The sequence below is a fragment of the Varanus komodoensis genome, unplaced genomic scaffold (assembly GCF_004798865.1).
Source record: "Varanus komodoensis strain SLA01 unplaced genomic scaffold, ASM479886v1 scaffold9, whole genome shotgun sequence".
NCBI classification, from domain to species: Eukaryota; Metazoa; Chordata; class Lepidosauria; order Squamata; family Varanidae; genus Varanus; species Varanus komodoensis.
The window spans coordinates 28,252,475-28,269,081 of record NW_025336598.1 but is presented as its reverse complement, the minus strand read 5'-3'; the positions used below and the strand labels follow the sequence as shown (position 1 = coordinate 28,269,081).

Below are 16,607 nucleotides of genomic sequence, written 5' to 3'. Positions count from 1 at the left end.
TCTAGTGCTTTTGTGGTTTTATGGCCCTACATGGATTAAAGGAAGAATAGAAAGGAGATGTGGAGTTCCGTTAAGGAGGACCTCTCCCCTCTCCTCCCCTCCCCTCCTCTCCTCTCCCCTCCCCTCCCCTCTTCTGGGAAAGGCACCTTTTTGCGTATGCTCCTGAATGCAAATAGGCCACTTGGTGCCAGCACACAAAGATGCAAAATCAGAGTGTTTGGAGCACTTTGAAAGATATTTGGGCTCAGGCTTTAGTAAATCATCAGGGCAAGAAAATGTGCAGCAGTCAGGCCATAGTTGTCAGCCAACAGATCTGTCCTGATGCAAACTACTTGTGTGCTGGAGCATTTTTTGATATTACGGTGATTGCTGAAGGCATAGCAAAAAAAAAAGGTGGCTTCCTGAGTGACAAAGATCCTTATACGCTCATGCCAGCCTTGATAAGTCACATATTGCTCATTTTTTTAGCCTTGATGGTGAATGAGATTGAAAGTATGAGTTCTAAATTAAGGTGGCCTCTAGAATTCATATATCTAACATGCATCCCATTTTGTCACAACTGAAAGCAGACATCAGACCATGTTGTGACATTTGATCAAGGAATAGTGCAGAGGTACACACAGTCAGATGGAGAGTTGATTCACACATTACAACGGGGTGTTTAGTCACTGATGGGAGTGAGCATGCATGCTACCTCCAGGGCACCCTTTGCTTCTGCTTTCAATGGACAACCAATAATTGCCCTAGTCATGGGTTATCAGCATGACACCAGAACTCAGACCTTCTGGTTGGTGTGTGGGGTGTGTGTACTCTTCTGAGCATCACCTCTTTGCCCCATATGTGACAACAATTTTGCTGTATTCTGGATTGGCAAATATGTGAATTGGCATTTGGGTTTCAGACCTCTCGTTGGCTTCGTTCGCTGTTTCTGTTCTAAATTTATTTTCTCTGGACCTCATCAGTTTGCCTTCTGTGAAATATGTGTTAGAATAGAAACCTATGGTTTCAAAAGAGCGCTTTAATGTTTTGGGAGTTTAGACCCTTGTCTCTGCATTGTCCTTGGGTTCTCAAGCAAGTTACCTTTGCTTTAGTCTCACCAGATTGCTTCCTGGAAACTGGCCATGCCCATCATGGCAGCCATTTTATCAATGGAAAAGCCCTCCCCCAGCAGCCATTTTTTGAGAAAAGACCCTACAACTCAAAATTCCAAATGTGCCCATCAGCCCAAAATGTTTGGAAACCCTTGTCTGAAAGAACATTGACAAGTCTGATAAGCTAAAAAAAATTCTCACTCATCCCAGAGCAAATAGAGAACTTACTGCATCTTCTGTTTCCAGGTAACAACCTGGCTTGGATCCAGGCTATTTGAAAGACCATATTTTCCCTGTTCTCCCCAGTTCTCAGTTCATCTGGGGAGGCTCTTCTTTTGGTCCCACCATGCTCACAGGCACTCTTGGTGAGCATGTGGGAAACGGCCTTCTTGGTGGTTGCCCCAAGGCTCTGAAATGCCCATTGTAGGAAGGTAAGGTTGGAGCCTTCTCTGTTGGGTTTCCAAAAGCGGACAAAACTCTTTAAGAATGGCTTTTGAGTTTGTCCTGGTTTAGTTTTATTCTTTATATTGTTGCTTAGTGTTTTTAATCTGGATATCTATACTATTTTAATATCTAATTGATTTAATTATATTTTAACTTTTGTATATTTGTGAATGTTTTAACTGTATGAATTTTAATGTTGTAACCTGCCTTGAGCCCCAATCATTGGGAATAAGTGGAATATAAATAAATATATTAAAATTAATAGCAGCCATAATCTCTAAACTGTTCTTGTATAAGAAAACCAAAGTATTATCACACTTTAAAATCCTTAATTTTACTTTGCAAAGGTCTTAGTTCTAAATGAGACTTCATCTGAACTTGTGCTCCCATAATAGAAGTTCTTTACTCAGAAAGAACTTCTATTGAATTCAGGGCTATTTCTCCCAGCTATGCTGGTATAGGATTGCAACATAAATGCCAGATCTTGCCATCAAGTTCTTTATTAACCTGTAGCACTTGTATAAGGAAATGTATTCTTCTCTTTGGAATCAACATAATGGGGTACATTCATGAAATTTTGCAATATCCAGAAGGAGGATGTTTACTATCAGAGCTTTTGAGTTTATCTACACATTTTCTTGAGACTTCAAGAAGGAAAACAAAACCTTTAAAGGGGAGATGGAATCCAAAGGGAAATTGGAAATTCTCAAAAGCATCAAAATATATATAAATTATCAAAAGAGAACAAAGATGTGTTTTATTTTTCCTCTGCAAAAATCCTCTCCCCAGGCTATTACAATACATTACATAGGCATGATCAATATATTTTGAGCTTGAGAACCAAAGTACTTTGGAATAAATTAGACTGGAAGGAGAAGAAACAAAGAACAAATTAACATGATTTTAAACATTGCTTAAATTTTCATGAACTTGGACCTTGAAATGTTGTGATGAGCTCCCAGGAGCCTGTGCTAATATTTGCCAATAATTAAGGGTTGCACTTTCATGTTCCATCTGACATTAAAGGTTGGGAACCAGCCCTGGATTTACTGTCTTTACATATCATAGAGATATATCTTTTTTTAAAAAAATGTTTATTTTCTGAATTATTAATGAAAGCCCTTAAATGGCTCTATTACATTTTATGTGTTGACTTGTTCCTCCACCTCTTGCTGCTAATTTCCTAATGCTTGAATATTTAAAAGTGGCATCCTCTCCCGAGTCCTGCTCTCCTCCCAGCTTAACAGTAGTTTATGCAGAAGGAATGGCAAGCCTAAACCCTGAAGTATCCCACTCTTGGGAGTTTTCCAAGATTGTACTCTGAAGTGTCTTCCGAATCAAAGGCCCATGCCAAACTGCAGCAGTTCCGCCCTTTTAAATGGAGCAATACACCCTCAAACAAGAGGTCACTCATAAAATTGGCAAAGGGGACCTTCTGGCTAGAAACCCTAATTTCAAAGATATTATTTCCTGTTTTAATATTTTTCCATGCCTTTTGTCCACAGATGGGGGACATGTAGACCTCCAGGTGTTGCTGATCTGTAAGACCCATCATCCTTCACCACAGGCTATGCTGGCCAGGGTTTAGGCAATTGCAGTCCTCAACATCTGGAGGGCCACATCTGGCTGGGAATGAGAAAGATGGCTGTTTTGGGTGCTTGTTCTAGTGTCCAAAGCAGCCATCTTTCCCACCCAACAACACTTTCCTCACACCTGCTCTAGTCCATGGCTTATCTCTTAGGAGAGAAGCTCATTTCATAACTGCCATGTAAAAGCAGCACTACCTTCCAGTGTCTTTCTCCTATCTATGACCCTTGCTCATCTTTCAAGTTTTTCAGCTGCTGGGAAGAGCGGAATTACTTTTCATGGCAAGGATATGTTAAATAAGTTGTTGGGTTGACTATAAGAATGGAGTTCTCATACAGTGTGCATTTTTCAAATAGATGGCTATCCGGGCCTGGCTTTTCTCTGAACCTGAGTGTTCCAAAACAAGTGTGGTGTAAGGACGGAAAATATACTGTGTAACCATGTGGTTATGATGCTTTTGTGCTTGAACTGAACTGCAAGTAAGGATTCTCTGTCAAATGGAAGGTCTTTGTTTCCTGATTTTATCTCCCCATCTAAACCAGCCTCCCCCAACCTGGTGCCTGCAACTCTGTTGGACTACAACTCCCAGCATTCTCCCTCCAGGAGTTCTAGTCCTACTTATGTGGAGAACTCCACGCTGGTCTAAATAATATTTGTTAATGTGCAAATATTTGTACCAGCTCTTCTCTTTCTTGAGGGTGCCTCTAAGCAAAGCGAAAGCTCTTTCAGGTCAATGCATTTTGCTCAATAATACCCTAGGCAAGTCTGAAGTGTCAAAGTCTTGTTGCTTAGTTACAGCTAGACAGTATCAAACAAAAGAAATGATTATTTCTTCCCTTCCTCTTCTTTCTGGGAATCAATTTTTCCATGTGATCCTGTTGTCTGAGTAGCAGGTGTGACTGCAGGGGCACATGATGTTCCAGACCACTGTGATACCAATGACCTTTGATCCTCTCCTGCCCACAGTATCAAATAAAACCATTTCCCCATGATTACCCCCGTGAGGTTCCTTTCCCTGTAAAAGGAGGCCTAGGTTGTCCCCTTCCTTCAAGTTCTCTTTCAGGAAGTAATTTGGGACTCAACTGTATAATTACATGCACACACACACACATACACATGTGTAAGAAACCCAAGTAACTCAAATATTCACTTCAAAGCTGTAGCAGAAGCAGGGATTTGAGGTAGATGGGTCCACCCGTCCCTACTCTGAGGCTTCTCCACATATTTTATTTTGTGGATACTATCTAGGAACCCCACAAAGAGGGAAAGGGGAATCCAACTGAGATTAGAGCAGCTTTCCCCAACCTGGTGTCTTCCAAATAAATGTTTTGGATTTCAGCCCCAGTCAGCATGGCCAATGATCAGGAATACTGGGGTTGTACAAACAATCTGAAGGAGGCCAGGTTGCTGTCTCTTTATTTATTTATTTAAAAAATTTCTATGCCGCCCCATTCGCTGAAGCCTCGGGGCGGCTCACAAATTTTGCTTTGACCTAAGGAGTAACAGGGGACTGCAGGTGGTGCAGTGGTTTAAACCGCTGTGCTGCTGGGCTGGTTGATCGAAAGGTCGCCAGTTCAAAACTGCACAACGGGATGAGTTCCCGTTGCTCTGTCCCAGCTCCTGCCAACCTTGCAGTTCGAAAGCATGCAAATACAAGTAAATAAAAAGGTACCACTTCGGTGTTTAGTCATGCCAGCCACATGACCACGGAGACTGTCTGCGGACAAAAATGCTGGCTTCCTCGGCTAGGAAACGGAGATGAGCACCGCCCCCTAGAGTCAGGCATGACTGGACTTAATGTCAAGGGGAAACCTTTACCTTTACCTAAGGAGTAACAACTAGTCCTTTTCGGGGCAATGAACTCTTGACAACTAGAACTATACAGGAGACAGAGCTGGTTCCCTGGTACATCACTGAGCACTGCTTAGCTAGAGTAAGCACTTCACTACAGGTATTAGTAAAGTCTGAGTTCTTATGATGTTCTCTACTGAATGCATACATTTACTTTTAAAAACAAGTATCCCTACTGTTGCTTTATGTCTGCTTCCTGGGATTTTTTTAAGCTTCAAAGAGAAGGCTTTCTCAGTGGTAGGGCCCTGCCCCCCCACTGAAACCCAGCTGGTGCCAACACTGCCATCTTTCTGGCACCAGTTCAGAACTGCCCTCTACTCCCAGACATTTGGATTGATTCCATAAAGGAAGCCTCAACCTTGAATTTGCAAGATGTGAGCAGGGCGGTCATGGAGAGGACATTTTGAAGGGTGCTCATTTGCAGGGCCACCATAAGTCATAGACAGCTTGATGGCACATAACAGTACTAGCACAGGATGGGACACCTATGTCAGTCCTCTCAGGAACATGTCTACTATTTCTATTGAAATTGTTTTTAGCTTTTAAATTGTTTTAAAATTTGTATGTTGAAATGGTATGTTGTATTTTATTATCTGTATTTGTGGTTTGTAATTTTATGGATTGTTATGAAGTGCCCAGTGAACTTCAGCTGTTGGATAGTATAGAAATGAAATGAAAAAGGATATCTTTGCCATATGTGCATCTGTTGCTTTGGTCTGAAGCTACTGGCCTGCTGGCTCTGACATGGTCCCAAGAATTCATGGGTTGAACAACCCATGAACTGGCATTACAAGTGAAGTGGGTCATAGATTGTTCCAAAGCATTACTGTATCTAGAAGGGTGAGGCTGGAGCTGGCAGGGTCATATGAGAGAAGTTGGTCCTTTATCTATCCTAGCGGTACAGGTACTTTTAGTTTTAATTTGGATTTCAATGGTCAGAAGCAGAACTAAATACTTTTTTTCAGTTTGAATTGAGCTTGGAAACTATCTAGAAGCCAGCGAATACCTTTGAACATTGGTATGATATGTTCATGGCCTTAAGTACCAATTCACAATCTGGTTGCTGTATTCTGTTAACATTTTCAGACATTTTTCAAAGGCAACCCAAGCCCTGCCTACATAGTAGTGTAGCCTAAATGTTATTGCAAGTGAGATAGCTATGGCCTGGTCAATTCTCTCACACAGCTGATGCACCAACATTTATTGGTAAACGGCTTAATGAGCTACAGATGCTACTTGTGCATCCAAACTGAATCCAAAAATGCCTCCTGACTATAAACCCAGTCATTAAAGGCAGGTGCAAACTGCTCTAGTACAGGTCAAATACTGCTTACATGTTTGGGTAACTCATTTAATTTGTTCCGACACTCATCCTGGCATCATGTTTTGATTTGTTTTTAAATGGTATCTGACAACAGCCAGGAGCATGAGAATTGCCCCTGGTAGGACTGCAAAGCGGTTAGCAACAGTGACAAAAAGCCTGAGCATGAGATATTTTCCATAAAATCTTCCTCCTTTGCCCATATGCACAAACCAGAGCTTTCCTTATGAGCTAAAATCATTGCTGAGGAATGTTTGGCTTTGCCTGTTTGTTCTCCAGCCACCTGATGGATGCAATCTGGAGTGCCGTCAGCATTGTGACTTGGTGGAGGGTGGAGCTGCAGGACAGCATGCATGTATACATGCAGCATGTCATAGTCCTGCTGTGAGCATGGAGTCAACATGGAGGTGCCTGCCCTATAAAGAAGCTCTGAGAGTGAGTTTCACTTTGTGATCTCAGAAGTAAAGCTGCTGCATCTTTCTCCACTCCCTCTATGTAGACTGGATATACAGCAGAATTACCATATCTGAACAAGAATTCACAATACTTACCTTGTAAAACCCAAAATGCAGTGGCAACACTTTTGGTGGATCATCTAGTTATGCCCCTTGAGTTTGTTGGGGCTGCCATAACACTCCTTTTGAAGTTACTCACACACTTTTTTAGTGCTGTTTAGACACAGCACAAATTAGGGGCAGTGTTGCAGTCATCAGGCAAAACATGAGAAAGCTGTTAATTTTATTGCATTATTAACCCAACTTTCCTCCGAGGAGTTCAGGTTCATTTTAGTTTACTCTGAGGTTAGTATTCTCGTCTTCATATTCCTACACTCTGCGCACATGGAGAGGGAGTGGGAAGGCACCCACCTGGCAGGGATGAGATTCTTCTTGAAAATTTTGAACTGGAAGATTTTCTGGAAAAATTTACCCATGCTAACGAAATTAATTACGCCCTGAAGTAGTATTCCCCAACCTTGTGCATGCCAGATATTTCGGACTACAACTTCCAGCATTTTTAACTACCAGCCATGCTGGCTGAGGCTGATGGGATTAAAGTCAACACATTTAGAGCGTACCATATTAAGGAAGACTACACTACAGAGTAATCTAATTTTGTATATTTATTTTACTTCCATTTAGTAAACAACAAAGCTTCAAAATTACCCCATGTTAATTTGGTGCCAGCAAAAGTTAGATCTCACATGTTTTGTACTACTTTAACTACTAGATGCTCTTGCCAGCATTGCCAGCATCCAATAATGCCGTGAGTTGAAGTTCAAAGCATGTGGCATTCTTTCTGTCTGTCCCTGCTATATGCCACACATATTTGATCTGAAATATCTGAGAAAGAAAATGAACACACACTTGGGATGTAATTCTTTTGCCTCCCGACATTAGGGAGGGGGCACAGGTTGGGTCCAAGTCTCAGTTCCAGCCTTCCATTCCAAGGTTAGAGCTAGGACTCTGGTCTGATTGGGTCGTCTTCTGTCCTCACAACCATCACAGTTCTTTCCACACCAGCTGCATTCCAGAGATGGAAGACCATCTTTGGAGCTGGGTGTGGGGGAGCTGTCCAAAAAATTTGAAGTGCCTCAGCCTCTTGTCATGAAGAAAAGAATATTTGGATGGCCAAAATGGAACAACTAAAAGTTCTGGAGGTTGAGGGCGGCACAGAAGCAATTCTAGCCTCTGCACTCCCTCCTCTGCCATGGGATGCCTGCAGTCCTCCAGGTTCAGAGGTTTAGGGAAGCCACACTGGATGGGAGCCCTGTGAATGCAGCCCTAGGCATTTTTAGGCAGAAAAACGCCTGCCACCCTCTGCATTCCTCAGCCAGCACAGCTTTTTTTCTGTCAAAGTATACCTAGGATTGCCCCCTTTGCGTGATTTAAATGTTATATTGTGTTGAATTTTGTATTAGAATACTTGTACAAAGACAAGAACGTGCAACCCCTTAGACTCTTTAAATTTAGGGGGGTGGCAGGGGAAACAAAACTACTGACAATTATTGACAAGCTAATAAGTTACATCAACCGAAAGAACTGTGTATGATACGCTGACAACCACTCATCTGCAATTTTTAAAGTGCCAAGCTAGGTTTATTTGGTTTGTTTGGCCCTGGTTTACACATTACAGAAAAATAGTAATTGATGATATAGTCATTATTGATTTTGCCTGATCTGTAACTAATCTGAAATGCTATAATGTTAGTGTTTGTTTGGGTTGCTTCTTAGTGTAATTATGTACTTAATTGGCATATTAATATGCTTTCTTTTATTGCTCTGAACCTTCCAGACAGCTTCAGCTGAATTGAATTTAAGCTGTTACATGGAAATGTACTAGATGTTGGCAATGATCTTGGGACTTGACTCATGCTGCATTTGCAGTTAGTGTCCGGTCATAGTCGCTACCCACAGGCCTTCCCCATGACTTCTCTCTGTTTTGCTAAAAGCAAGAATGGATTCTGTCTGAGCACCTCTGCGGGTGTATATATACTGCAGGCATATAAGAATTGTATGTATGATGAGGAACTACAGTAAGAGCAGCGTTCCAGATAGTACAAATCCAGCACTCTCATTTTGGGCCAAACACATGCAGACTGGATGTGGGATCAGCAGATACGATCCTGCCTCCCTTCCACACGCACATTAAGTGTCTGCAGGGGTGCAAGGTCAGAACAGAGCTAAATGGTGACCTGCTGAGCTTTTTGGCTTGGTGGGGAACCAAGTGCTAGAATGCCTGGCATCACCACCCAGGACGACATGCTCTCAGTTTCTTCTCCTTAACCACAGAATAGAATCATAGAAGAGTATTATTATTATTATTATTATTATTATTATAACATTTCTATGCCGCCCCTTGCCGAAACCTCGGGGCGGCTTACAACACGGTAAAATACATTGAAATACAATAGCACATAATAAATTACCATTAAATACAAAAATACAAAAAATACATTGATTTACAAATATAAGATTAAAATTATCAGTATAAATTAAGAGTAGAGTAGGAAGGGGCCAGAAGGCCATCAGGTCCAACCCCTTGCTATTGCAGGTCACTAGGTTACACCATCCCATTCAGATGACTGTCCAGACACTCTCTGAATGTCCCTAGTGAGGGAGAGCCCACAACTTCCCCAGGTAATAGCTTCCATTGTCATATTGCTTTGACAGTGAAGAAATTCTCCCTGGTGTCTGGTCTAAATCTGTTTTGTTTTGTTAGTTTTTTTTAAACATAAGTCCATAGTTCCGTGTCCTGCACTCTGGAATGAACAAGAAGGGATCTTGTCCTTCCTCTTTGTGACAGCCTTTCGGGAAGTTTAACTCTAGAAAAGCTACTCATGACTACCAAAGACTAACCTGCAGTAATTTTGCAACAAGTCCATACACAACACTGGCCAATTCTCTATCCAGACAACAGTGTTTCAAGACAAATAGCGTCAGCCATACACGGATGGGCCCCTTAGTTGTTCATCCTCTAGGAGGACTTGCCATGCCATGCCAACAATATTCTTCTGCATTGTCCCACATAGGAAGAACAGGTTGGTCTTTATGTGAAAGAAGAAACAGAGACAAACCTGACATTAAAAAGGCAGCGTTCAGAAGACAATGGGGGAGCTGAGCTGTGCACCAGCCATACCAATGGAGGGCATGCTGCTGGTGAGCTGAAAGCCTTTATTGCTGAACAGCAATACTTCAAAGGGAGACTCCCGTATGAAATGGCTGGACTAGAATTAATCAGTTCTGTTTAAGGTCTCAATAACAACAGTAGTTTTCTTTAGAGGGATTAAAACAACACCACAAAATTAGGAAGTTTGTGTTATCCCCTGTTATGGATTTACTGTACTTACCTTGTATACATTTACATTTTCTATGGGATGCTGACATACCAAATGTACTCTTCAAGCTCTTTTATCTGTTCTGCTTATATATTTGTTTTGAGATTCTGATTCATTAATTTGATGGAGAGGGCTCTAATCCACAAATGTGCATGCCACAAATACATCTCTTAAGGTGCCACAAGCCTCTTCTGCTTTGCTTTTAAAGCCAAGAGACATCTGATTACATACACACGACTGCACATCATGGCTGCAACAGTAATTCTTCTTACTTTTTTGTATGATTTTAAAAACAAACAGTACAGCAAAGAGGTAGCAAGTATCTATAACCTGAAGTGAGTTAACAGTTTAAAATGTACAAACATGAGTTTTGATCTTGGTTTATTACACAGTAGAGAGCACATGTTAATTTAGTTTCTTCTAGATAAAATGGGCTGTTTCAAATAGTCCCAGACATTTTTTTCCCCTTACCAGTCATATTTCGGCTACTTACATAAGGAAGACAAACGGGCTTAGCAAAAGGGCATTTCCCTCCAAAGAAGCAAGCTGCAGGCCACCCAAGAGGCAGACTGGAAAGTTAGCACAAGACTTCACTCAGCCAGAATGCAGTAAGCTTAGAATGTGAGAAAGGAACTGTGCATACAGTTGATAACCTGCCATCTCCTATTATGACATCCCAAATGCAATCCTTTACCCACTTACTTGGGATTAAGCCCAGTGAACTCAATGGGACACATTGTCTAAATACACATGTATTTTACTTCAAGAGCCTTGTAAAGGGACGGTCTGTGAGCAGAGGTTTGCCTTTCTATCACGATATCACAGCAGAATATCAATAGCTGCATTATCTGTAATCTACATCCAGGCAGAAACTAAATCTCCAGATGTTTTGGATTTTGGTTCCCAGAAGCCCTTGCCAGCATGGCCAATGGCCAGAAATGTTGGGAGGTGAAGTTCTAAACTGTTTGGGGTACTTTCTGTCCATCCCTGTCCACACTACAGTTGTCTCCTATGCCCAATAAACACTACTTAAAAGAGTCGCCACATGGCTACAAAGATGTGTCTTTTGTTGGCCACATGGCCAAGAGTGATGTCAAGGGAGGATCTGTGACCATTTTTGTGGTTTGATGTCTTTGAAAGTTTAGTGAACTCTTATACAAACTCCCCCACATGTCATTGAACTGTGCTATGCTCCAAGAGGACCTTTTTCATGTTAAAGCAGCAATAAATACATTTAGTTCTGCACAATGTACATATTCCTTCTGCTAACTTAAAACGCATATAGGGCTACTTTTTCAGTGAACACACAGCCAGCCTTCTGGAGAGGAAATCTGCGAGTTTCCTCTAGAATGTTGAAAGCTTTCATGTGTTCAGCGGGAGAACTTGATCCTGTTAGGCCGAAGACTCAGACCGCCTTTGTTTCTTATATTTGCGGGTGGGTGAGAATTTGACAGCTACAACTTCACAAGCTAGCAGTGATATCTCTATCCGGTCACCACACCATTCAAGAACATAATATACATGTCACTAGAGATAGATTGTATGTATGTATGTATCAAGTAGATTTATATACCACTTACCATGTTTAAAAATATCTCTGGGAGGAGAAAATGAAGGCAGCGTTTTCTCGCCGTTTTTTTCCAAATGTTCCGGCATCCTCAGGTTCTAAGCGCCTGTGAGAATTCAGCAAGGTAGGTAATAAATGCAGGAAGCAATAGGACAGGAGGGGGAATTCTTTTGGTTCTAAAATATGCTAAGACATTAACAGCACCTGGTGTGCTGAGAGCTAAAACTGTGTTATCTTCTTGCAGGTTCAGAGAACTGTCTTGAACAGAAGCTGAAAATACCCCGTCGGAGGTGTCAGCAGCCCAAAGTGCTGAATAGCCCCGAGGACAACATGTATTATAACCAGTTAAATGTGAGTTCAAAGTGGCAATAAAGCCATTTTACTGGCTTTGTTTCCAGTTAATAATTTTGTTATTAATACCTGTTCCAACCCCTCCAGCTCCACCCCACACCCCACGGCCCCCTCCCCATGACGTTCTTCAGCTCTCATCTTGAACATGTGCTTATGCTCTTTATCTGTTGCTTTCATGTCAGGATGTCTGCCTTCACGGTGAATAATTGATGTGGTTTATCAAAGACGAGCAAGATGCATGCTTCATCAGGCTCGCTTGAGCCCTTTGATCAAAAAAATTATGCTGTGACTTCTGATATTATCAGCATCTGCTTGCATTCAACACAAAATCACTTTGAATTAAAAATTAACGACTTGCTGCTTTGCTTTGACTGTGTGTTCTTGGCCCTCTCCACAGGGAACTCTAGAATATCAAGGGAGCAAGAGGAAGCCAAGAAAACTTGGGTAAATATCTATCTTCTTAGTTCTAAGCAACTGTAAACAGAAGAAGTCCTTTGTGATATTACAGAAAATGCAAAAACTTTCTAGAGACATTTCTCAAAATAAACTCAAACCTATCCCTGTATAGCAACTTTGGGCATTTTGCTGCAGAAGCAAATGGAAAACTTGCATCTAATGTGGCCTGTATCACTGTGGGAGCTGTCATTTCAGGGGCTGAGGGGAAGATTCTTCTCAACAGGATGCAGGAAAACATTTATTTGCCTTTGTTTACAGTGGGCTTGAGACTGTTGTTAGCCGCGAAGTCGTGTCCGACCCATCGCGACCCCATGGACAACATTCCTCCATTCTTTCCTGTCCTCCACCATCCCCCAGAGTCCACTCAAGCTCACACCGACTGCTTCAGTGACTCCATCCAGCCACCTCATCCTCTGCCGTCCCCTTCTTCTTTTGCCATCTATTGTTCCCAGCATTAGGCTCTTCTCCAGGGAGTCCCTCCTTCTCATTAGGTGGCCAAAGTATTTGAGTTTCATCTTCAGGATCTGGCCTTCTAAAGAGCAGTCAGGGTTGATCTCCTCTAGGACTGACCGTTTTGATCGCCTTGCGGTCCAAGGGACTCGCAGGAGTCTCCTCCAGCACCACAATTCAAAGGCCTCAATCCTTCATCGCTCAGCCTTCCTTATGGTCCAGCTTTCACAGCCATACATTGCAACTGGGAGAACCATAGGCTTGACTATACGCACTTTCGTTGGCAGGGTGATGTCTCTGCTTTTTAGTATGCTGTCTAGATTTGCCATAGCTTTCCTCCACAGGAGCAAGTGTCTTTTAATTTCTTGGCTGCAGTCCCCGTCTGCGGTGATCTTGGAGCCCAGGGCTTGAGACTTGTCATGGGCTAAGAGGCTTGTGGAAGCAGATACCTGCAAGCTGTGAGCACAGACACCACCCCCGGAGCAGCCATCCCCCTGTTCCCTGCATGGACGAGAGACAGGACAGAAAGTAGTGGCACCCCAAATGAGGCAGTCCTTGTCCATTCATTCCTGCCTCTTGGCTAAGAGCTGCTTTATATGTGATCTTGTCCTTTTAACCCAGAGGCAATATTCTTGAAGGGAAAATGGGATGCATTGCCACTGATGAAGTGTCTCCTGTTTATTATCCAGCAAGTCCCCGAATCCATCCCCCGAAAGCATGCTAAAAACATCATACATATGGCGGTGGTCATGAGGATGATGATTTAACCTGAGCCCTCAAAAGCCACCCCAGATAAACTGATCTCACAGTGCTTCCTAAATACAATTCAAGTTCATATCATGTAAGTGGCTTATGTTAGGATGAGCATATTCCAACCCCAATGTTCCCACGAACGTCCCGTAACAATTTTATTGATTCTTTATAGGGGGGACGTGTTAGCAGTAAGTCCCATTGTTTTCCTCCTGTCCATAAAACGCAAGACTTCTGCTACAGAACAATGCCATGTGTATGGTGACCTCTTCATGCTATTTCAAAACAATCATTGATGCCGCTTTGCAAATAGTAAATAACTAAACTGTCGTGCAAGTGGAAGGGGCCTCCATCCACAGAAGGAGGGGATCCAATGTCTATCAGTTGTCATCATCACCCCCTTCATAAGATGCCACCCCTTTTCAAAGGGCCACCTGACCCGTGGTGAAGTTCTGCTATGGTCTTCAGACTGTGTGAAAAAGATTTTCAGTACTGGGACATCTGTCCCAGTCTGTGTGTGTGTGTGTGTGTGTGTGTGTGTGTGTGTGTTTGTGTATGTATGATTGTGTGATCATTTAAAAATCAACAGATATGACAACACTTTCACATAGTAAAGGGCTTGGAAGCATCGTTGGTCAGAAGCACAAATCTTGATTTTGCTTACACAGTTCAACGTCAATTAAAAACAGACTCTTGATGAATGATTTGCCATAGTACAGAGTGGTCCTTACAGTAGCGCAGGAAAACAGCTTCTGAATCAGGAAAAAGAAGGTCACTTCCCCAGGCTGCTGAGTTGCCATTGCTGTTAGGTTCACAGTAGTACTATGCCCTTTTACTAATCCTATGAAGTCATGGTTTCAGTGCCAGCTCTGAGTTTTGGAAGGTCTTGGGCGTGACACTGTCAGGAGTCCCCCTCCATCAGTGTGGCTTCCTTCTCACCACCACTGGTACTGGCTGCTGTTGCTTCTCCTCTTTTCCATCATGGCTGCCACTTGCTTGCTTGTCTAGGAAGGGAACCAGGGAGGAGGAGGCAGGGGCACTTATGGCTGCTGCTTCTCACCACTGCCACCACAACCATGGTCCCAGCCAGAGCAAGAGGCAGATAAACTTGCAGGATGCCAAGGTGAAGAGGAGCAGAACTCCAGAGGCTCTTGCCAGTGGAAGGGTAGGCCCAGCCATGCCTGGCCTTGACACCAACCCCACATGGGATCAGAACAGGGATTCCCTTTCCTGAATGTGAGGCCTGTAGATTTCCCATGCTCTAACTGAGAGTCTGATCACATGCCCCCTGCAAATTGAAGTCTAGAAGCGCCATAACTCAAACATAACACACTTGTGACCAGTTATAGGAAGACAGTGCAGAAGACCTGGCAGCCGTGAGACATATCCCTTCCAGGCGAGCTGGATTCTTCTTCACCAGCCCCAGCCATTCATCAGGCGCAAGGCTGTTTTTGTTTCACCATCCATTTGTTCCCATCAAATGCTGAAAAATTTGAAGCACCATTGGTGTGGTTTGTGTTTTCTTTTCCCCCTAGGCAAATAAAAGTGCTGGATTGGGAGGATGAGTATTACAAATCATTATCAGCTGTAGATTCCATCACAGAGGAAGACAACTCAGTCCAAGCCCTTCCTTCCTCCAGAGGGGTGTCCTTTTAGAGCTGAACTTTTGCTGCTTAGCTCCTTTGGTGCAATGCTGGTAAGAAATCTCACATATGTTTCTCATTTCTGCCGCGTGTGTGTGTGTGTGTGTGTGTGTGTGTGTGTGTGTGTGTGTGTAAATGGTGCACATATGTGCATTCTCAGGACAGATACAGCAAATGCTGGCATGTGCCATGCAGTTTTTGCCAAAAAGCTAAATATGGATATAAATTTTGGCAACCTCAGTCTTAAAATTGTGCGTCATTTCATAGCAGATCATTATCCTAACTCAGAGGTTGGTGACCTGGTGCCTTCCAGGTATTTTCAGCTATAGCTGTCAGAATCCCCGACCTTTGGCCTTCCTGACTGGGTATGATGGGATTTGTAGTCCAAAATAGCTGGCAGGAACCAGCTTACCTACCCCTTCCTGTTCATGTGGTACAGCATGGGTTCTGATGGCTCTCAAATTATCAGAACGGTGATTGCTTTATAATCAGAATAGATGACACAGCATGGGGAGACAGCATTTTGAGGACTCCGGAAACTGGAGTTGGCTTATACAACTAGAAAGAATTAGCATGGTGGTGCTGGTGGTGGTATGGAAAGTAATAACCATTTAAAATGCTGAATGTGTGGTTTTAGACTTTATCTTGCAAAAGAGTATGCTGTGACAGGACATGTGGCTCTTATTTCCCCAGAGGAGAAAAAAAAACATCAAAAGCTGAAATGGTAAAACAGTTAATAGCATATTACTAAATCACTTAACTTAGCATTTTATAATGTCCTTCTGACAGAAGTTAGTAATAATAAGATCAGGGTCAATATGATGCATAACTAATTCTTTGGTCTACTGTATATCATTCACATTCAGGATCCCCTGCTTGGTCACACCAGTCAGGCCTATCTGGCCCAGCATCTCTTTCCCATGGTGGCCCTTTCAAGAACACACAACTAGGCAAGGAGACAAATGCGCCATGTCCCTCACTCGCCCACATAATGCAGCGACTGGTATTTAGGGGTGCATCACCTCTCATAATGGGGGTAACATAGAGCTACCACGGCTAGTGTGGTTGTTGATAGCCCCACGAATTTGTCCTCCTGCAAAGCTGCCTAGGTTGGTGGCCATCACCACATATTTTATCTATTTATTAAAACTGTTTCTAGATCACCTTTTAGGCAAGGTTTTTCAAGGTGTTTTCTGATCAAAATTCTTGCTGGTAGCAAATTTCATTATTTAACTATACCCCGTGTAAAGAAATAGTTTAT

The 16,607-nt window shown here is 42.7% G+C and overlaps 1 protein-coding gene across 1 annotated transcript in view; it reads left to right on the top strand.

The window, feature by feature from the left end:
* The window catches only part of MYO3B (myosin IIIB), a 210,217-nt gene extending 194,858 nt beyond the window's left edge, over window positions 1-15,359 (top strand). The window contains 4 exon segments of the mRNA XM_044418298.1: window positions 9,824-9,950; window positions 11,941-12,047; window positions 12,445-12,491; window positions 15,239-15,359. Of these exon segments, the coding sequence (XP_044274233.1) occupies window positions 9,824-9,950; window positions 11,941-12,047; window positions 12,445-12,491; window positions 15,239-15,359 (402 nt within the window).
* Window positions 15,360-16,607: the final 1,248 nt, after the last annotated feature.